General features: G+C 37.0%; 2 protein-coding genes across 5 annotated transcripts; one reads left to right on the top strand and one right to left on the bottom strand.

The window, feature by feature from the left end:
- Nucleotides 1–4: 4 nt before the first annotated feature.
- Nucleotides 5–4,082, bottom strand: LOC117615862 (protein cereblon). The gene is made up of 10 exons (XM_034345025.1): nt 3,782–4,082; nt 3,511–3,578; nt 3,319–3,396; nt 2,584–2,696; nt 2,415–2,480; nt 2,203–2,304; nt 1,531–2,095; nt 1,145–1,350; nt 868–1,031; nt 5–426 (listed from the first exon to the last, which is right to left on the bottom strand). The coding sequence occupies exons 1-10, from the start codon at nt 3,910–3,912 to the stop codon at nt 291–293; spliced, it is 1,629 nt and encodes a 542-aa protein (XP_034200916.1). The 5' UTR covers nt 3,913–4,082; the 3' UTR covers nt 5–290.
- Nucleotides 4,083–9,328: 5,246 nt separating this feature from the next.
- On the top strand, nt 9,329–15,582 carry LOC117615512 (tryptophan--tRNA ligase, chloroplastic/mitochondrial). Of its 4 annotated transcripts, none has more exons than XM_034344606.1 (15): nt 9,329–9,518; nt 9,612–9,767; nt 10,147–10,234; nt 10,329–10,370; nt 10,885–10,974; nt 11,061–11,183; nt 11,705–11,776; nt 12,034–12,146; nt 12,301–12,322; nt 12,404–12,469; nt 13,528–13,584; nt 13,866–13,912; nt 14,079–14,160; nt 14,322–14,411; nt 15,122–15,582. In XM_034344606.1, the coding sequence occupies exons 1-15, from the start codon at nt 9,448–9,450 to the stop codon at nt 15,254–15,256; spliced, it is 1,254 nt and encodes a 417-aa protein (XP_034200497.1). In that variant the 5' UTR covers nt 9,329–9,447; the 3' UTR covers nt 15,257–15,582. The 4 variants fall into 4 exon arrangements, with proteins under 4 accessions (XP_034200497.1, XP_034200498.1, XP_034200499.1 ...); XM_034344607.1 differs by having other exon boundaries at nt 9,331–9,509; XM_034344608.1 differs by having other exon boundaries at nt 9,377–9,509; nt 9,612–9,762.
- The last annotated feature ends 1,783 nt before the right edge of the window (nt 15,583–17,365 follow it).

Below are 17,365 nucleotides of genomic sequence, written 5' to 3'. Positions count from 1 at the left end.
ACGATTTGATGACTTGATCCATTCTTGGACAATGAACTTTACATGGACAAATTGACAAGGGTTCTCAACCCAGCAAAGAATTCTGCACGATCACGAGAACTACATTTGCGATTTTTGAATACTTGAATTATTGGTTACTCGTAGGTATACCATATACGGTTCGTCTTCAATGTAGATTGACAAGAATTGTATAAAATTGCAGATAGGCACAAGTAGCTATATACAAATCAAACTGATTACAGGGCTACAGGAAAATTCTGGGCAGGAACTACAAATTTGAGATATTATTATTAGTGCAGGCCATCAGAAACTTGGGAACTCCGAACCCCCCAAAACAATCTTGGCTTCAAGTTCTTGTTTGTGGCTGTAAAGAGCCAACCCATATGGGTTTCACAGGTGGCACAGTTTGTTATTGTCCATGCATACCTGCAAACGTGGGAAAACTGGCGACTTAGCAACTCCATAATACTAAAATTCTAAGATCACAATCAAATCAGAGGAAATAATGAAGCTTTACGGAAACCTAAGTAACTCACCATACAGCATAGATTGACAGTCTGAAGTCCCAGGGATTTCAAAAGGGCGTGAATACTATAATCAAACAATTGCCTAAAATTCACAATCATTGCAGCTAGACACCATATTTTATTCATACTTGATAAGTCATTCCGTATAATTGTGACATACTTTTTATTCTTTTTATTTGTTTTAATTTTACTAACTCTCAAATTTTGTGAATTACATAACTCTGAATCCCAATCTATGATTCTCTAGCCAATAGACTATACAAAGAATATTATTCAACCCCAGAATAAATTGATGTTCTTGGTCAGAGAATCAGAAGAATATTAAGGTACAAGCGCATACCCAGGAAACCAGCTGTATTCACTCACGGCTAGCCCTATAAGTGCCAAGCCATTTGCTTTGTAGAAAGTCATTATCTCATGTACAAAACCATTTGAGTTCACATAGGCACCAAGAGGACCTTCACTTGACATTACCAGCATATCACTCCGCTTTGCAATGACAGTCTGCATTGTACAACATGTGTGCGCACACACATCCAAGTTAATGGAACTACATATAGGCAAATGATATGTATTTATGCATGCATGCACACACAGTTCCGAAGCAAGAACATTACCTGACAAGTTTTACACTGGATAAGATCAACACTCTGAAGCAGCTCAATTTCTCGACGCAGCCTGTATGAAATGCCGTCAATCTCCAAAAGCTCCTGCCTTGTAGATTCAGACACAGGAATTTTACTAGCAATATAAAATGACAAAAGATCGGGTTTCTTCACAAGACTATCCATGCTTGGTGCCCCCACTATCTGTTTCCACATATCTGCAATACATCAAAAAAGAATCATATAACAAAGTTGACAGATGACACAACCCATTTGACCAGGATAACACATACAGGAAACTCACACTCTAAAAACTGAACCCTTAAATTCCTTTTTCACTCAATTTATAAATGATTGGGCAGGATGTTGTATGTGAACCCAAAGCAAAGTAAAAGTACCTGCAGCTCTTTCAGCAAGACAATAGGAGTCGTACATGCGATATACCCAATGAGGCCAGAATGCTCTTGGAGCTCTACGAAACTGTTTTAAGTCCGTATTTCTCCAACATCTATCTGGCTCTTTCTGTTTGCAGGATTGCATGTCCGACTTGGAACTGCTCCCCAAATCAACATTATTATTCTCAGGGCATGAATGTAATGAATCCGTGGATTCAGAGTCTTTTGATTGTGATCCTTGAAGTTGGGATTGTGACTTCTCATCATCACTGCTTGTAGTTGTTGTTGATTCATCCATTGTATCAGATCCATAATAGGAATCAACCACAGATTGGTGAATTTCCCTTTCAGTCAATGAAAGTGCACTCTCAAAGCTTTCATCTGAATTTGCCTCAGAATCGTTGTCCACGTCCATAGATTCATTTGACTTTGCATGAGAATTGTTTGAAGGCAGTATACGCGAGAAATGATGGCCTCCAGGTTTACTAAATGGGGAGACAGCTCCAAATGCATCCCGTGGTGCCCTCAATGGTATATCTTCCTGGATGATTTGGACTTCCCCACATGGCTGACAGATGAAAATTTTACACCAAATAAGCTACTACATAGATGACCAAATAAAATAAAAGAGAGCGGCAATTGATCAATGTGTCTCAAACACAAAATTATTCTAACCGCTCCTTCCACATCAATCCAACGGCGTCTTAGATGAAATCTCTGTTGGCCACGAGTTACCACATTCAGTGAGCCATCCTCTAATCGTCGATATTGCCGAATCTGTAAAAGAAAAATATAAATAGTAGTATAATCTTGTGCTTATAAATGAAAAAGCATAGATTAAAACATAATAGTTTCTACATATGAGCAGTGGGACAAATTAAATATACCTCTGCAGTTGTCCCAATATTGGAAAACCTTATTCTTCCATTATCAGGATCTCTGTAAACCCGAATCTACACAAAAAAAATTCAGGAAAAAGTTACAATGAAATACTATATAAAGAAATCCAATTCATACTAAAAACAAGTCCTTAGCTGTCACGAGGAGTTCACCTACCACACCAATAGTATAAGGAGCATCAACTTGGGTTAGCGCTCTCTCAACAGCAACTACAAAATTGGGTTGAATTACTCTTAGGGGAAGGGTCGCCTCTGGGAACAGGACAACTCCTGCATATACCACGAATCAAAATCTAAGTTCTCTGAAGATATTAAATAATTAATGAATGAAAACATACGAGAATATGAGGATGCGAAAGAAGGCAATCTGAAAACAAGACTGACAAGAGATTTAACTTTGTTTCTTTTTACTCCTAAGCCATTCATCTTGGTCATTATCATTAGGACTAAAGCGTGTAGGGGCACCAGTTAGTTGATTCCATTAATTTTGAGGTAATGCTATTAAAGCAGCTAAAAACTTAGACATAATGATATTAAGAAAGATGGCAATAGTGAAATGCTGCTTGCATGGAATATTTTGACATATATCTGAAACGATTTTACTGACAGAGAGCATTCAAAAGACGCTAGATCATTCTGAATATCTAAAAGAACCAAATGCAATTGCTCAGAGATACAATCTCCACTTCCTGTTAATCCAGAATACTTTCAGATTAATAAAACATTCTTTTTTTCTTTCTCGTCCACCAAGATGGGTAGGACTTCACAGTTTGCACCAGACTACTCTGACCAGTCGCTAACACTAACATGCTAAACGTATTCGCTACCAAGGTGAGAGACTGGAGCTGAAAATAACATCAATGATCAAATGTAAAACCATATAGATTAGTACCTTCAAGATAAAAAATAGGGAGGTTCAAGATGGCCCCCCCATCAAGAAATGCCACCCTATGATGAGTGTCTTCAACCTCTGTTGCAAGTAAGATACAACTAAACATCAATTCTTTGAATGTACAGTTGGACGCAAACAAATATAATTTTTTCTTTATAAAAAAAAAGCCAGTAAAAGACCAAAAATTCCTACCACCAAGATATGTATGCAATGAAGCCAAACAGTTGTTGAAGGTATATTCATCAGACGAGCCACGACCACTTCAGTTGAAATTTCCATACAAAAGTCAATAGCAAATGACACAATCAAATAACAGCAGTGATAAAAATAGCTTTAAAAAACATAAAATGTCAATTTGAGTGTGTTATTCCCGTGGAAAATTCAAAAACCCTAGGCCACAAATTATCAGTAAATGAATTGAAATGGTGATAAAGTTGGAGGAGAAGAGGAAAACGAAAATTACGTGAGGTCACGTTCATCGCCAGATGAGTCGTGGAGGTCATCGACCTCTTCGACCTGCAGTTCCTCGAGATCGAGCTCTCGAATCTCCTCCATCTGTTGCCTCTCTCTCGCTAGAATGCGATCATCTTCCATTTCTATCTTCACTGTGCGAATTGGCTTTGTTTCCTTTGGGTTTGGTTTGGAAGAAACAGAGAAATTTCAGGTGGTTGCTTACCCGCCACCGTGAACACTTCCGCCACCAATTTTCCTTTTCTCCCGCTCTTACGAATTCTAGTTTAGCTTCTCACTGACCAGGTGTCTAGTGCCTTTGTCATGCCGGCGCGGATCTGTCACGCACCGAATTTGTTTTTAACCTTGAAATTTTTTTCCCCGTAAAAGTTATAAATTACTTTCTTTTTTGTCTTTTACCTCTAACTTACTCAACCAAGGTTTTATCTATTTGAAAATTAAATCGCCTATGGTAATTATATTAATATTTTGGCACATGACACTTTCTTGTTGACTAGACTCTCCGTACGTGCTTCTGCGCCTGCGAGAAGTTTTTATTTTATGTTTTATATTTTATAATTTATTTTATAATTAAAAATAATAATAAGTAGTTGTGCTTCATAAAAATAGGATCCATTAACTTATTTTTCTTTTAATTTTAATTTTTTTAATATAAAAAAGTGTGAATGTACCATATTATCCTCATTTAATTAATAATTTTAATTCTTAATGTTTGCATTAACTAATGACATTTTCTGGTATTTTGAATGTTTTACCATTCTCTACCTTTTGTGACAGGACCCGACCCAATTTTCGCTTTGGAATCCGAGCCGAATCCTGTGCTTGTCCAACACCTGGCGAATGTCGGGCACAAATGACCTTTTTACCCTTCTCGTTTCAAATTCTTTTTAAATTTTCCCCTAGACTTCTGCTGAAATTTCGGCAGAGTCTCCCCTGTATTTTGACCAAACCCAAAGTCTTCCACCTGTCAAACAAGCTCAAAACCATACAAACAGCCAGAATACCTCAAATCACACAAATCTAAACTTCAGTTTCTCAGTTTTCAACTAGATATCAGAGCCTTTCTATAAATTTACAGAACTTTAAGAATTTTACAAAGAAATCCTACACTTGGTGGTAGGACAGAGGCTGGGAAGATGCCCCGAGTGGTTTCCTTCGTACTTCTACGGTCTGGGGGCGAAAACAAGTTTAAAGGTGTGAGTGGACAAAAATAAGGTTCTTAAAAATAAGTTAGAACATAATAACCCCCGTTTTGAAATAAATTGGGATACAAATCGATAATTTAGCTATATTTCAACATAAAGTACTCAATAAATATGAATAAATATGCTGATGAATATACTTGCATAACTGGTCAAATATAAAGATATTAATGCATGAAAAATGAGAGAAGCTGGTATAAAATAACTGAAAGTCATCACTGCGTAACAGGGCTCAAAATCTTTTGAAACAACCACCTAATTGTACCCCTGTAATATCCGTCAATTCCCCTAGCAGGTCTCGGGCGTCACACAGCCTACCCGAGCCTCAAACTGGCGAAATCAGGGGACTATGATCAGCCTGATCCGCCGGCAGGTCTCGATGACACCAAGTCAACTCGAGCCTCTCTGGCAGGATAAAGGGGACCGCAGTCAGCCTGATCCGCAATCCTGGCAGGTCTTGGGGACACAGAGTCAGCCGAGCCGCAATCCTGGCAGGTCTCGGGACACCAAGTCTGCCGAGCCGCAAATCCTGGCACTCATGGTCCGAGCGTCCCCGAAACTCGTGAGGCAAGTCAAGTGCACTGACTAACTGAATCAGACTGGATGTCCGTAGACATCGGTCCGACTGAGGGTAATCACCAAAAGCAAATGGGTACCCGGTGGTTCTAAAATAATTATTTCTGATAAAATCTGATATCCTCTGTACTCTGGTAAATCTGAGCTAAACTACTATTTTGTCTCAAAAACCTCGAATCTGTTGCTGGACTAAGTATTATAAAAATAAAGATAATTTCACCATAAAATTCATGCTATTACACTTATTTAAAATCAAATAGAAAAATATAATCATAAAACCGTTAAAGAAAGAAAAGTCCACTCACTGATGGTCCGAGCTAGCTGGACCCTTCGAAGGTCCCTCTGCAGGTCGATCGGACCCCTGGTGCCTGATTAACCATGAATAATAAATTAATAAACTGCTGAATAAAAAGAATTTAAATTAAACACCCTGCCCCCGGCTCCTAGAAATATGTGCACTCATTTCAAGTTACTCCTATGCCCACAGTAGCCCTTTCAGACACTTAGATCAGTTTTGGAAGACCCGACGCTTAAATAAGCGATAAACCACCAGACCGGCCGATCCGGGATCCGTGGGGTCCACAATCTCCGATGGCCAATCTGGGCTTCTCCAAAGGTTCCTTACAGAGCAGGAACCATGTCCGCGAATTTGGTCCGAAACGGACGGTCGGATTGGCCAAAATCGCTTTATCGCTTAAAATCCAAACCCTAGCCCCAGGGTTCGCGATTTCGGAGTATCCGGGACTTCGATTCGGAATCCGTCAAATCCTACACGATCCTGGAATCATGTAGTATGACATATCCAAATTTTAGTGCGATCCGACGATTGGACGACACTGCACCCAAGGATCGCGCGATATGGAAAATCCGTTCGGGGCTCAAACGGACTCCGAATCGAGATCCGCGAAATCCTACGCTCTCGTGACGACACGAGGATCTCAAAACTGTCCAGAGTTGCTCCACCACCATTGCCTACGCACCGCCACACGCGCGGGCAGCTTCGAGTGTCCAAAGCGATTATGGTTCGTCGAAAAATCTCAAAACCAAGACTCCAAACTCCTATCCTAGGTAAAACACCCCATTTGGAGTCACTTTTGTTCTTGAACATACCCCAAAAAATGATCGAAAACGGCCGATCACAGCGGCCGAAGTTCGGCCGATTTTCAAATTGAAAATCGAGTGATCTAGAGGTGAAATCGATCAAAACCCAACCAACCATCAGTTAGAGCATGAAAAATAGCTGAGAAACCATACCTTACTCGATCGATTTGATGGAGAATTGAGGGAGAACGAAGGAGATGAAGTTTGGATGAAAACCGGCGGAAAATCGCCAGTTTCCGGCCAATTCCCTGCGGTCCAAGGCCGGCGACGGGTCGAGGAAGGGAGGCGGCGGCGAGACTGAGCGATTGGCACCAACGGCGGAGGTCGTCGTGCCCTGTGGCGGCGACGAGCTTGAGCTGAAATGGGGAGGGGGCGACGGCGTCGCACGCAGGTGGAGGAGAGAGAAATGAGGAGAGAGAAGCTAGAAAGAGATAAAATCTGACTTTTTGTTCAAATTACCATTTTGCCCTTTGCGGTATTTTGATCATATCTTCTTCGTTACCACTCCGATTCGGGTCTACTCCGTGTCTATGGACTCCTTTCGCCGTGCTCTATGCAACGGTGCAAGCGGAATTTCCAAATTCTTTCTCGATTAAAAAGTCAAATTTTCCCCCATTAAAATATGCGAGGGCAAAATCGTCTTTTGAATAGAATAAAGAAATCTTAATTTTTAGATATTTTGGTTTGGGTTATTACATTTTGCTATATATATATATATAAATATATATTATAACAACTTACTGTTATGTTTCACCAAAAATACATCGATATCAACTTATTTAATACAAAAAGACTAAAATATACGCAATTTAAATATGACATCCTTTCTCTATAAAAGAATTCGATATTAGACAGCAAAGCGTTTTTTTCAATTATTTATTCAATTTACAAATGAATTTCCATTTGGTATTTGTAAGAATGTACAACAATTGTTTAATTGCTTATGAAGGAAGATATGTGTTGAATTAAGATTTCAATGATTTTAAAGTAGTTAGGAATATGTGGATTTTATTGATTTTCATAAACTCCACATATACTTTAATTGAATTTTACAAGGATTTTGAAGAAATTTATTAGAATCTTATTATAGAGTTCGATAGATTTTTACAAACTTCTATAAATTCGAAATAGAGATGGGTCATCATGTTTTATGTTAGTGGTGGTAGTAGAGACAGTGATAATAGGAATGGTAGATGCATCAATAGTGGTGGGGAGAGTGGTAGTAATAATCATTTCAAGTAGTGGTGACGGTAGGGATGATGATAATGACAATGATTGTGGGGGAGGAGGAGTGGTAGGGGTGGTGGAGGCGACACGGTGGCAATAGTCATGATAAAATGGTGGTAGTAGATGTGGTGAATTTATATCTTGAGAGTAAAAAATATATTTTTATAAAAAAATTTAGGAGGGAAGCAAAGATTTGGCATGACTTAAAATGAAGTCTAAAATCAATCGAAATTCACTATTTTTTGTATTTTCTTTAAAGTCAATGATTTTTTTAATATGCCCAATTTTTTTAAAATAATGATTGAATAGCTCTAAATTTGAATGGACTTTAAAAAGTTTCACACCCATAAATTTATAGATCGTTATTGAATACAATGAAACTTTTAAATTAGGCTTTTTATCATAAATGATCCATGAGGTTTGCGAATTTATCACCTTTCGTCCCTAACATTTTTTTGTGACACTAATGATCCTTAAGTTTATAATCCACACATCAAAGTGGTCTATGCCATTAGTTTTCACCAAATTTTCGGTTAAATTGATGACGTGGCACATGTGTAGACCCCACACATCCAATCATATAGAATCACATGGCTTTAAATATAATATAATATATTTTAAATAGTTTTAAAACTTAAAATTCATAAATAAAAAAACTAAAAGCAACTTAAATTATTTGTTTATATATATATTTAAATATTTCTCTCTTTCTCTCTTTCTCTCTGAGAATAGCGCATGAAAGATATTTAAAAATATATAAAAATATATAAGTTGCTTTTAATTTATTATTTTTTTATGTTAAAAATTTATTATATTATATTTAAAATCACGTGGCTCTATACTATTAGATGTGTGGGCTCCATGCATGTGCCATGTCAATAATTTAACAGAAAATTTGACGAAAGTTAACAACATGGACCATTCTGATGTGTAGAGGGTAACCTTAAGAATCATTAGAGCATCCACAATGATGCTCTCTATTTCTGAGCTAAAATTTGACTAAGAATATAAAAAAGCTATTTTAGGAGCTCTCTAAAAAATTTCAACTCCACCCATACTCCCTAATTTGAAGAGTCATAAATGTAATAACTCTTTTTTGATTGGTCCATCTCTATTAAAATTTTTTAAAAAAAAGTTAGCATTAAATAAAGGTTTGAAATACTCATTAAATAAAGCAGCATTAAATTATAGGGAGTCACTAGTAGTTCTTTCTTTCTCTTTAGATTTAGGAGATCTTAGAGAACTCTCTATTTTAGGAGGTGGATAGAAAGCGTGGTTGGAGTTATATTTTTGTGATTCATCTTTAAAATTTATTTTAGTAGGTGGTTTAAGTAGCCCATTAATGTTACAAAAAAAAAGTTAAGAAAGTTGATAATTTCGTAAACATCGGAACCAATTGTGATTGCCTCCCTTTTCTGCTTTTACTTACAGCAGGCACCCGTTAATCTCTCAAATTTGGTTTCCGCACCCGTCGTCAAGCTCTCTATCTCTTCGCTGTGGCATATATAAGAGCTTCGAGGATAAAATCTCCAAGCCGCGAAAAAGCAAGGCCATGGGTCGCGTGGTCTTCTCTCACTTCCTCACCAACTCTTCTCCACGCTTAGCAACCTCACTGTACTCCCTGTCTCTCTCTAATGCTCTCTCCACTGGCTTCAATTTCCAGTACAAGCTTCACATTTGTGCGTTTTTTAAATTATTTTTTATTTTTCGAAGCAGGTGCTATGGTGGATTTCAAATCAGGCGCTGGAAAAGACCTAGTTCAATTCCTCAGCATCGGCTTCTAAGCGCCCGTCATGGCTCTGGTTTTCGGTGCTGCTGTAGCGCTTCGCTCTTGCAACCCGCTGGTCCAGAGACTTCTCCGAGCTCTGTAAAGTAATCCTTACTGTTACTAGATTTTTAGTCGTATATATTCCATCGATTTCTTGGCTGCATTGTGATTGATAGTGGCTAGGTTGAGTGTTCTAGCTCGGAAGGCTGTTGGTACAGTTTTATGGCTCTTTGATTTAGACATTGATTGATTTTCGTCCAATTTCATTTCCGTTCTCATCGATTTTCGAATGTTAGTATTTAAATTTCATGTATAATTAACCTTTTTATTTATTATGTATATTATCTTGTTTGCATTAATGCCAAACTCATGTAAGTGTTTTCTTTTTTCTTTTTGGCTTGCTCATGGGTCTGTCACACAAACATATGTGAATAGTGGTTAGATTAGATTTATGGTCAGTCTCATTGAGTTTTCCATTTATAGGAAGAGGATAGTGTCTGGAGTCCAGCCGACGGGTTCTATTCACCTAGGGAATTATCTTGGAGCCATAAGAAATTGGATTCTGTTGCAGGTAGTAACAAATTGTTTGATTTGGAAAATAGTTACTTGCATATTATGTATTTTCATGGTAATGCTAATTTGCAATGTGGCTTCTGTTGTTGCAGAATACATATGATACTTTCTTTTTCATTGTGGACCTCCATGCGGTATGGCTTTCCAATTCTTTTAACTTTCTTCTTCTTCCATTTCGGTTGCTTCTTCATGTGGTGGTGCCAGTGGCTACAGGGATATATTACAGCAGAATCATTCACTTATTATATCCATTGATTTGTTGTTTTTAACCTTTTATGTGGTATCCCTGAAAATAACTCGTGGATATTGATACAAGTTCTCTTTGAATAATAATTTATATTGGAAACAATACTCTTTCATGTTAGAGGATTCATACTCGTCTATTTAAATAAATACAACAGCACATATTGTCTACCTTTTGTGTGGTGGGTGTGTGAGCTGTAAAATCTGTTTTTTTCCCTTTCTTTCTTTCCCTAAAGCATTCATGATGTTAAAACTTGAACTTTCAAATTCGATCTCCAAAGTATCCTGTTATTGCGTCAACATTGTGGATATATGAATTTAAGGAGAAAAATTGAGGCTCAGGGTTTGTTTTCCTCGGAATTGAAAATGGATCTCGGTGATGATTTTCAAAGTTTTTGCTTACAGATTACATTGCCGTATGATGCACAACAACTATCCAAGGCAACAAGGGATACCGCAGCTCTTTATTTGGCATGTGGAGTGGACACCTCCAAGGTGTAGTGCAAATATTGGTCCTTTGCACTGTTGTTTAGAAGATTGTACTTCTGCTGAATATCTTATTTATGATTTTGCAAGTGTAGGCATCTGTCTTTGTGCAGTCTCATGTTCGTGCCCATGCAGAGTTGATGTGGCTTTTAAGTTCTGTCACACCTGTTGGTTGGCTTAATAGAATGATTCAGTTTAAAGAGAAATCGCGCAAGGCGGTGAGTTTTTAGCTGTATGACAGCTCTATCATTGTTCTGTATCTAATCTAAAATGTTCTCAATGAGGACATGTTATACTTATAAGAAAAACTTATACTAGTCCATTTGATTCTGGTCAATGTGTTAAGAGTCTTTATCGGTCTCACCCTGTTATTCTATCCATAGGAGAAAGAATTGATCAACTTCTATCGATTATTGAACATTAAAATGAAATTATCACTAAGCTAGCATTGATTATTTACGTTCCAGAAGCTACTGACTACACAACTTTGAACATCACCAGCAAACTTTCTAGTTTGACTTATGCCATGCTATGCATATTGTAGTTTTCTACTATGCTGTGTAGATTATCATTTGTCACTGCTAATGTACATTTCCCAATGACATTCATATTTCAAATTAATTGTGGTATTTCTTCACAGAAATAACTTTATATTGCCCATATTATTTGTTTGACAGTTGTTTACATGTTATTATGTACGATTGAAGTTAATTGCCTTACTTTAGTTTTGCTATTGTAGGGGGATGAAAATGTTGGTGTTGGTCTGTTGACTTACCCTGTTTTGATGGCTTCTGATATTCTTTTATATCAGGTAATCCTCAAACTTTGCAGCTTATTTAACAGGATGTGAAATTTTATATCAGGTAATTTCTGTCTCTGTAAGTACGGAGTGCAGAGTGAGATTTTGGGTTCATTTCCTGTTGGATGGAAGGTTTGAGTTGCAAGGAGGTGTGATAATCAAGGAGTATTAAAGCAATGGTTTTTTGTGTGCTTGTTTAAGTATGCATTGCCTTGATATGTAAATCATTACTCTACGTTATTCTTATGTTCACCTGGATGCTTCTGTAGTCTGACTTTGTCCCAGTTGGTGAAGATCAAAAGCAGCATTTGGAGTTGACACGTGAGCTAGCGGAGCGTGTTAATCACTTATTTGGTGGAAGGAAATGGAAAAAATTGGGAGGGTGAGAAGCTATATTACAACTTAAACATAAAAATATTCTTTTAATTGTTCACTCTTATCATTTTCTGGCTTCACTTTCTCTCCATAGAGCTTTTTTTAATTTATAAAAATCCTCTGCATAGAACTTGACCTTTATATTTTATATGTTTTTGCAGGCGAGGTGGTTCAGTTTTTAAGGTGTATTTTCTTTTTTGGTTGATAACCCTTAACTTGGGCTCATCAATAACATAAGTAATGGAAATGTCTTTTCTTCTTTAGGTTCCTGAGCCTCTTATACCACCAGTTGGAGCACGAGTGATGTCCCTTACTGATGGTCTTTCCAAGGTTATTTATATTTCGTGTTCTCCTATAATTACACACTGCGAATAATGTATATCTCTTTTTCTGTTTAAATTATTATTCTCTACAGTGTTGACATCCTTCATTTTTATTTTATGGGCTTGTTCTTACCTGAATTGATATTACTTTTGAAATGTCTCCTAGAGTCTGTCCGTATCAGATGACCAAAATAATTGTGTACTCAATCAAGTTTCTATAGCACTCCAAGCACTTGAGGATATGAATACTTTCCCTCCTCTTACAAATTTGATTAGAAGTTAATTAGACAAAAGAAAAATTTATACTTTAAATTAATCTAATTTAAGGGGAGGGGGACTCGAACTTTAGTGCAAGGGGACGGACTCACTGCCCTGACTAACTAGCCTAACACACAATTAGAAAAAAAAAGTTGGTTTAGGCTATACTCCACAGCCCACTTCTCTTGAATTCCTCAATCTCTTTTTTTGAACTCTTTTCTTGTGTCTTCAAAATTCTCTCACTTAGTCCTCTATCATTCTAGCTGGTAAGTCTGTTTTTGGTAAATAAAATTAAAATAAACAAATCTTTTACTGCTGAGTTATCTCTCCTATTATGGATTCCAAGGAAGAAATTGAAAGGAAATTGATAGAATGTGCGTGAGGGTGGGTGGGTCTGGCAGTTGTGATTAATTATGTTAAAGTGAGGAAATTGAAGAGAAAATGGTGATGAAAATTATGTTAATTTGGACCTAATAATTTTGTAGGCCAAACGAAAAAAGGAAAGAATAATACCCCAAGGCTTGGACAAATTTTGTTGTCTAATATTGTTACGATTATCATCATAGTATCTCATAGTAGTGAGTATGAAATAAGATCCTTGGAAAAGTTATTTACACAATCTAGGGTATACGTAACAGTGATCAAAATTCCAGTTATTCCATACATTTTAATTTTATGGCTAGTTCCCACCTATTTGTAGGCGTGCACTAAGTGTATTTAATGTTTTTAAGGAAGTAATATCATCAATAACACAAATAACAGACTTTTCTCATGCTTACTGACATTCTTTTGGTTTCAATATTATAGATGTCCAAGTCTGCGCCTTCTGATCAGTCCCGGATCAATCTTCTTGACCCTAAAGATGTGAGAAACAGAAATTTTACCCACTTCTTGTTTTTGATATGATATGCGGCAAGTATGCTTGACCTGTTTTATTTTTAGTTGTTATTACTTTGACATAACCAAAGTTAAGCATATTATGGGTGTTGAGTTGACTATCGCAAACTCGTCTAGCTTGCCTCAAGTCTATACATTTCTTATGGAGAATCTATGTGACCTACCTATTTTGTTTTTTCATTTTCCTTTTCCCAGTTTCATTTTGTTCCCCTCATCAACTTGATCTAAATGGCTTAATTGTTCTATAGGTAATAGCAAACAAAATAAAGAGGTGCAAAACTGACTCATTTCCAGGGTGAATACCTATCTTCCATTTGTAATCACTTAAAGCTTCCTCTTTTTTGATGTTCTGCTTTGTTAATTTTCTTCTGTCCATGTTTAGTGTTGGAGTCATAATCCTATTTCTGGTCATAATACTAAAACTCTTCTGTGTTGTTGTTTGATAATCCTATTTCTTACAGCATGGAATTTGATAATCCTGAAAGGCCTGAGTGCAACAACCTTCTCTCAATATATCAGCTGATTTCGGGAAAGACGAAAGCGGTAATGAATCTGTTTGTTTACTTCTTTAACTTCTTTGTAGCCCATCTGTTTAGTGCTTTTCATTATATATAGATGCATGGACTTCAACTTTTACTGGTGAAGTTTTTTTTCATACCATTTGAAGATGACTGACCATCTCTGGTACACCTTTATTATTGCAGGAAGTTGCAGAAGAATGCCGAGATATGAACTGGGGCACATTTAAGTCACTCCTAGCTGATGCGCTGATTGATCATCTGCAACCCATCCAGGTTTTGACATCTAAATATGATGTTGTTTCAATAGGTGATGTTTACAGGACAATTAATATTTGGCTGGTTGGTTGTGCCAATCGATCAGGGCTTAAGTGCATATTTTATCCTTCGATACCGAAGAGATAATGCATGCTTATTTTTGTTATGTAGTTTCTATGTTTTGGAGTTGTGATTGAGAATTTAGCCGCACTTTAGTCATTGTGGTAAAAATTCATGAACAGCACTAGCTAGCTGTCAGACTTTTCCTAAGATTTTAGGTTGGAACTGCCATCATATCTGTTGAGCCTTTGTTTATATGTGAATCATCTGTTCAGGTATATAGGTTTCTGTTTTCCCATGTCTTCATCAGTTTTGCTGAGATGATTGTTTTTAAGCTGTTAAACTGACTGTATTTGCTATGGACAACTGCACATTTATTTGAATGAATTGGTGGAGAATATAGCTTTCTAAGTGATTTCTGGCAGTTGTTATGCTTCAAATCTGTGATTATATACCTATGATGTGTATATTTTTTATCTGCTTTATATGCACAACTTTGTATTGTTCTGCCAAAGATTTATTGATGTTTTATGTCCCATCAATTCATTGATTCGCTCCACTCTTCAATTTATGGAGATGGCCTTTTTTCACTTGCCAGAAAGTGTACCATATTGTTCCATCATTCGTTGTGGTATTCCCTGTCATCATTGCATTTTCTGCTTTTGCAGGTTCGCTACGAGGAAATCATTTCTGACTCAGCTTATTTGGATGGAATTTTGGCAGAAGGTGCTACGAAAGCTGCAGGTATAGCTGATGCTACACTCCATAATGTCTACCAGGCAATGGGATTCTTGCGTAGATGAGCAGAACCGATGCTGCAGGGTAGAATTCATGTGAAACGACCAGTAAGACAGAAACTTTAAAATTTACTTTGGATGATGGATCATCCGCCACAATTTTTCTTTTGGAGTATAACAACCATAAGCATATTCTTGATGAGTGAAAAGATATTTTAATGTGAAGGCCTTGAATCTTAGTTGTTGTAGTTGCCTCCATCCAAATAGGTGTTTTTGTTTGGGTATAAACGGATAGGTGTATTTTTCATTCGTTATTATTCAGTGAATTGGTAGTCTGCTATGTATTATTATGTGACTATTTAATAAAATATTGTTTGCTCTGTTGGTGCTTACAGTAGGATTTAATCTCTCTGAATCATTGAAATTAAGGACTGCAGCTTCATTGTTGAAGCAGTCTGTATAATAATTTACGACGCGTTTGTCATCTCGTCACCGTTGCCTCTTGTTTCTTGAAATACGTTTCCTGTGATTTTGGAGACTTGGTTTTAGGAAGGCCATGTTTGGTTAGAAGCTTAAGCCCTACGTGACATGTAGGGTTTATCATGTCTGTGGATGGATTCTTATCAACATAGAAGATAGTGATAGAAAGAGAGAATATAAATCCATCCAATGATTGGAAAGTTAGAAAAAACATAATCTCATATTCCCTTCCCCTTCGGTCCACCAATGGCCTTGTTTTCTTTACAAAAGAGGAGCTGTGACCACGCATCTGCAAAATTACGGACAAAGACGGTGAGAAGTCAATGCCACTCTTAAAATCTCTCTCTCTCTCTCTCTCTCTCTCTCTCTCTCTCTCTCATGTGGCAAGAGAATAAAGGGTGCGTTTCCTCTCTGTTCTTCTTTCTTCCATTTCCTTTTAACATTTTTCTGAGAATTGCAGAGACAGAGAAAGACATGACAAGGACCACTGTGACACTGCTTTGCTATTCTAAAAGGTTTATATTCTCATCTCAATCATTATTTAGTAGTTACTACTCTAAGCAGTATTGGTTATATATTATGCTATATTCATTTATACTTCATCCTTATTTGTATACGTCAATAGAATAATAAGATTTGCTTCCTTTGGGTAGTTGAGTGAAAATCTGTGACCCTTCCCACACGTCATCTATTGGGAAATTTCCCTTGAATCATTACCCAGTCATACTCATAATTTTGAAATACAAACTAGTTTGTATTATCAGTAAGGCTAGGGTTGGGAGCCAGTAAACCATACATGGACCCAGTGTAGTGTCACGGTTCGTATTGGTTTGATTTAGACCTCAAACTAGTTGCATAACCGAACCAAACCAATGTGTTTGGTTTGGTTTGATTCCGCATTTCGTTGCGTATAGTGTATGCTCGATAATTTGCTTGACCTACTCCTTTTGCTTCCTTTGAGTCCCAGTCCCAAGTCCCACCGAATGAAACAGAACAAAAATTCCACCCAAGCAAGAATGAGGATGAGGAGAGATGAGGGAGAGATGGAATAAGCACCTGGGAACTTTGGGAGTAGATCTTGTTACATGTGGAATTGGGAGTATTTTTGTGAATTTCTGAGACGTTCATCTGGCGATCCCAATCCACATCGATGAGAGAAAAAAAGATTCTAGGATTTGTTCCAATCCAAAGTTGCATTTGCATGGCATGGGAAATCCTGCAAACATACAACAAAGCCAGCTCAGGCTGGATGTATGCGTGTGCTCCCTACCGCCCATTGTCTGTGCGACACGCTCCCTCAATGGGACATATATAGCTGTATTTATCTTCACATTGCCCCAAGAACATATATATATATATATATATATAATTTGGTTTGTGAAGCATTGTTTTCTTTTTATTTTTTAATGTTTTTTTTATTAAACATGTGCATGAGATTCGAACTCAAGATCTTCATTAATGAAGTAGGGACTGAATGATACTAGATCAAAAGAAAATTTTAATAACTTCATTTCATTCATATACACACATGTAACCATTAGAGCTAATGAAAATGATAAAAAAAAAAATTTTAGTAATTTAAATGATAAAATGGTTAAGAGCATTTACCCCTGCACCGAAGTCTTCGATTCCCCTTCTCCCAATATTGTTGTTTACAATGAGTTTGACTGGAAATTATTTATTTTTAATTTATAT

Source organism: Prunus dulcis, chromosome 1 (assembly GCF_902201215.1).
Source record: "Prunus dulcis chromosome 1, ALMONDv2, whole genome shotgun sequence".
Classification (NCBI taxonomy): domain Eukaryota; kingdom Viridiplantae; phylum Streptophyta; class Magnoliopsida; order Rosales; family Rosaceae; genus Prunus; species Prunus dulcis.
The sequence above is the reverse complement of the archived record's forward strand: the minus strand, read 5'-3'. Positions and strand labels throughout refer to the sequence as shown.

Coding starts and splice junctions, on each gene's coding strand:
- LOC117615862 (XM_034345025.1), bottom strand. CDS start 3,912: ATGGAAGATGATCGCATTCTAGCGAGAGAGAGGCAACAGATGGAGGAG. Junction 3,397..3,510: donor ATTGCATACATATCTTGGTG/GTAGGAATTTTT, acceptor TACTTGCAACAG/AGGTTGAAGACACTCATCAT. Junction 2,481..2,583: donor CTCCTTATACTATTGGTGTG/GTAGGTGAACTC, acceptor TTTTTTGTGTAG/ATTCGGGTTTACAGAGATCC.
- LOC117615512 (XM_034344606.1), top strand. CDS start 9,448: ATGGGTCGCGTGGTCTTCTCTCACTTCCTCACCAACTCTTCTCCACGC. Junction 11,777..12,033: donor CTGATATTCTTTTATATCAG/GTAATCCTCAAA, acceptor ATGCTTCTGTAG/TCTGACTTTGTCCCAGTTGG. Junction 14,412..15,121: donor ATCATCTGCAACCCATCCAG/GTTTTGACATCT, acceptor CTGCTTTTGCAG/GTTCGCTACGAGGAAATCAT.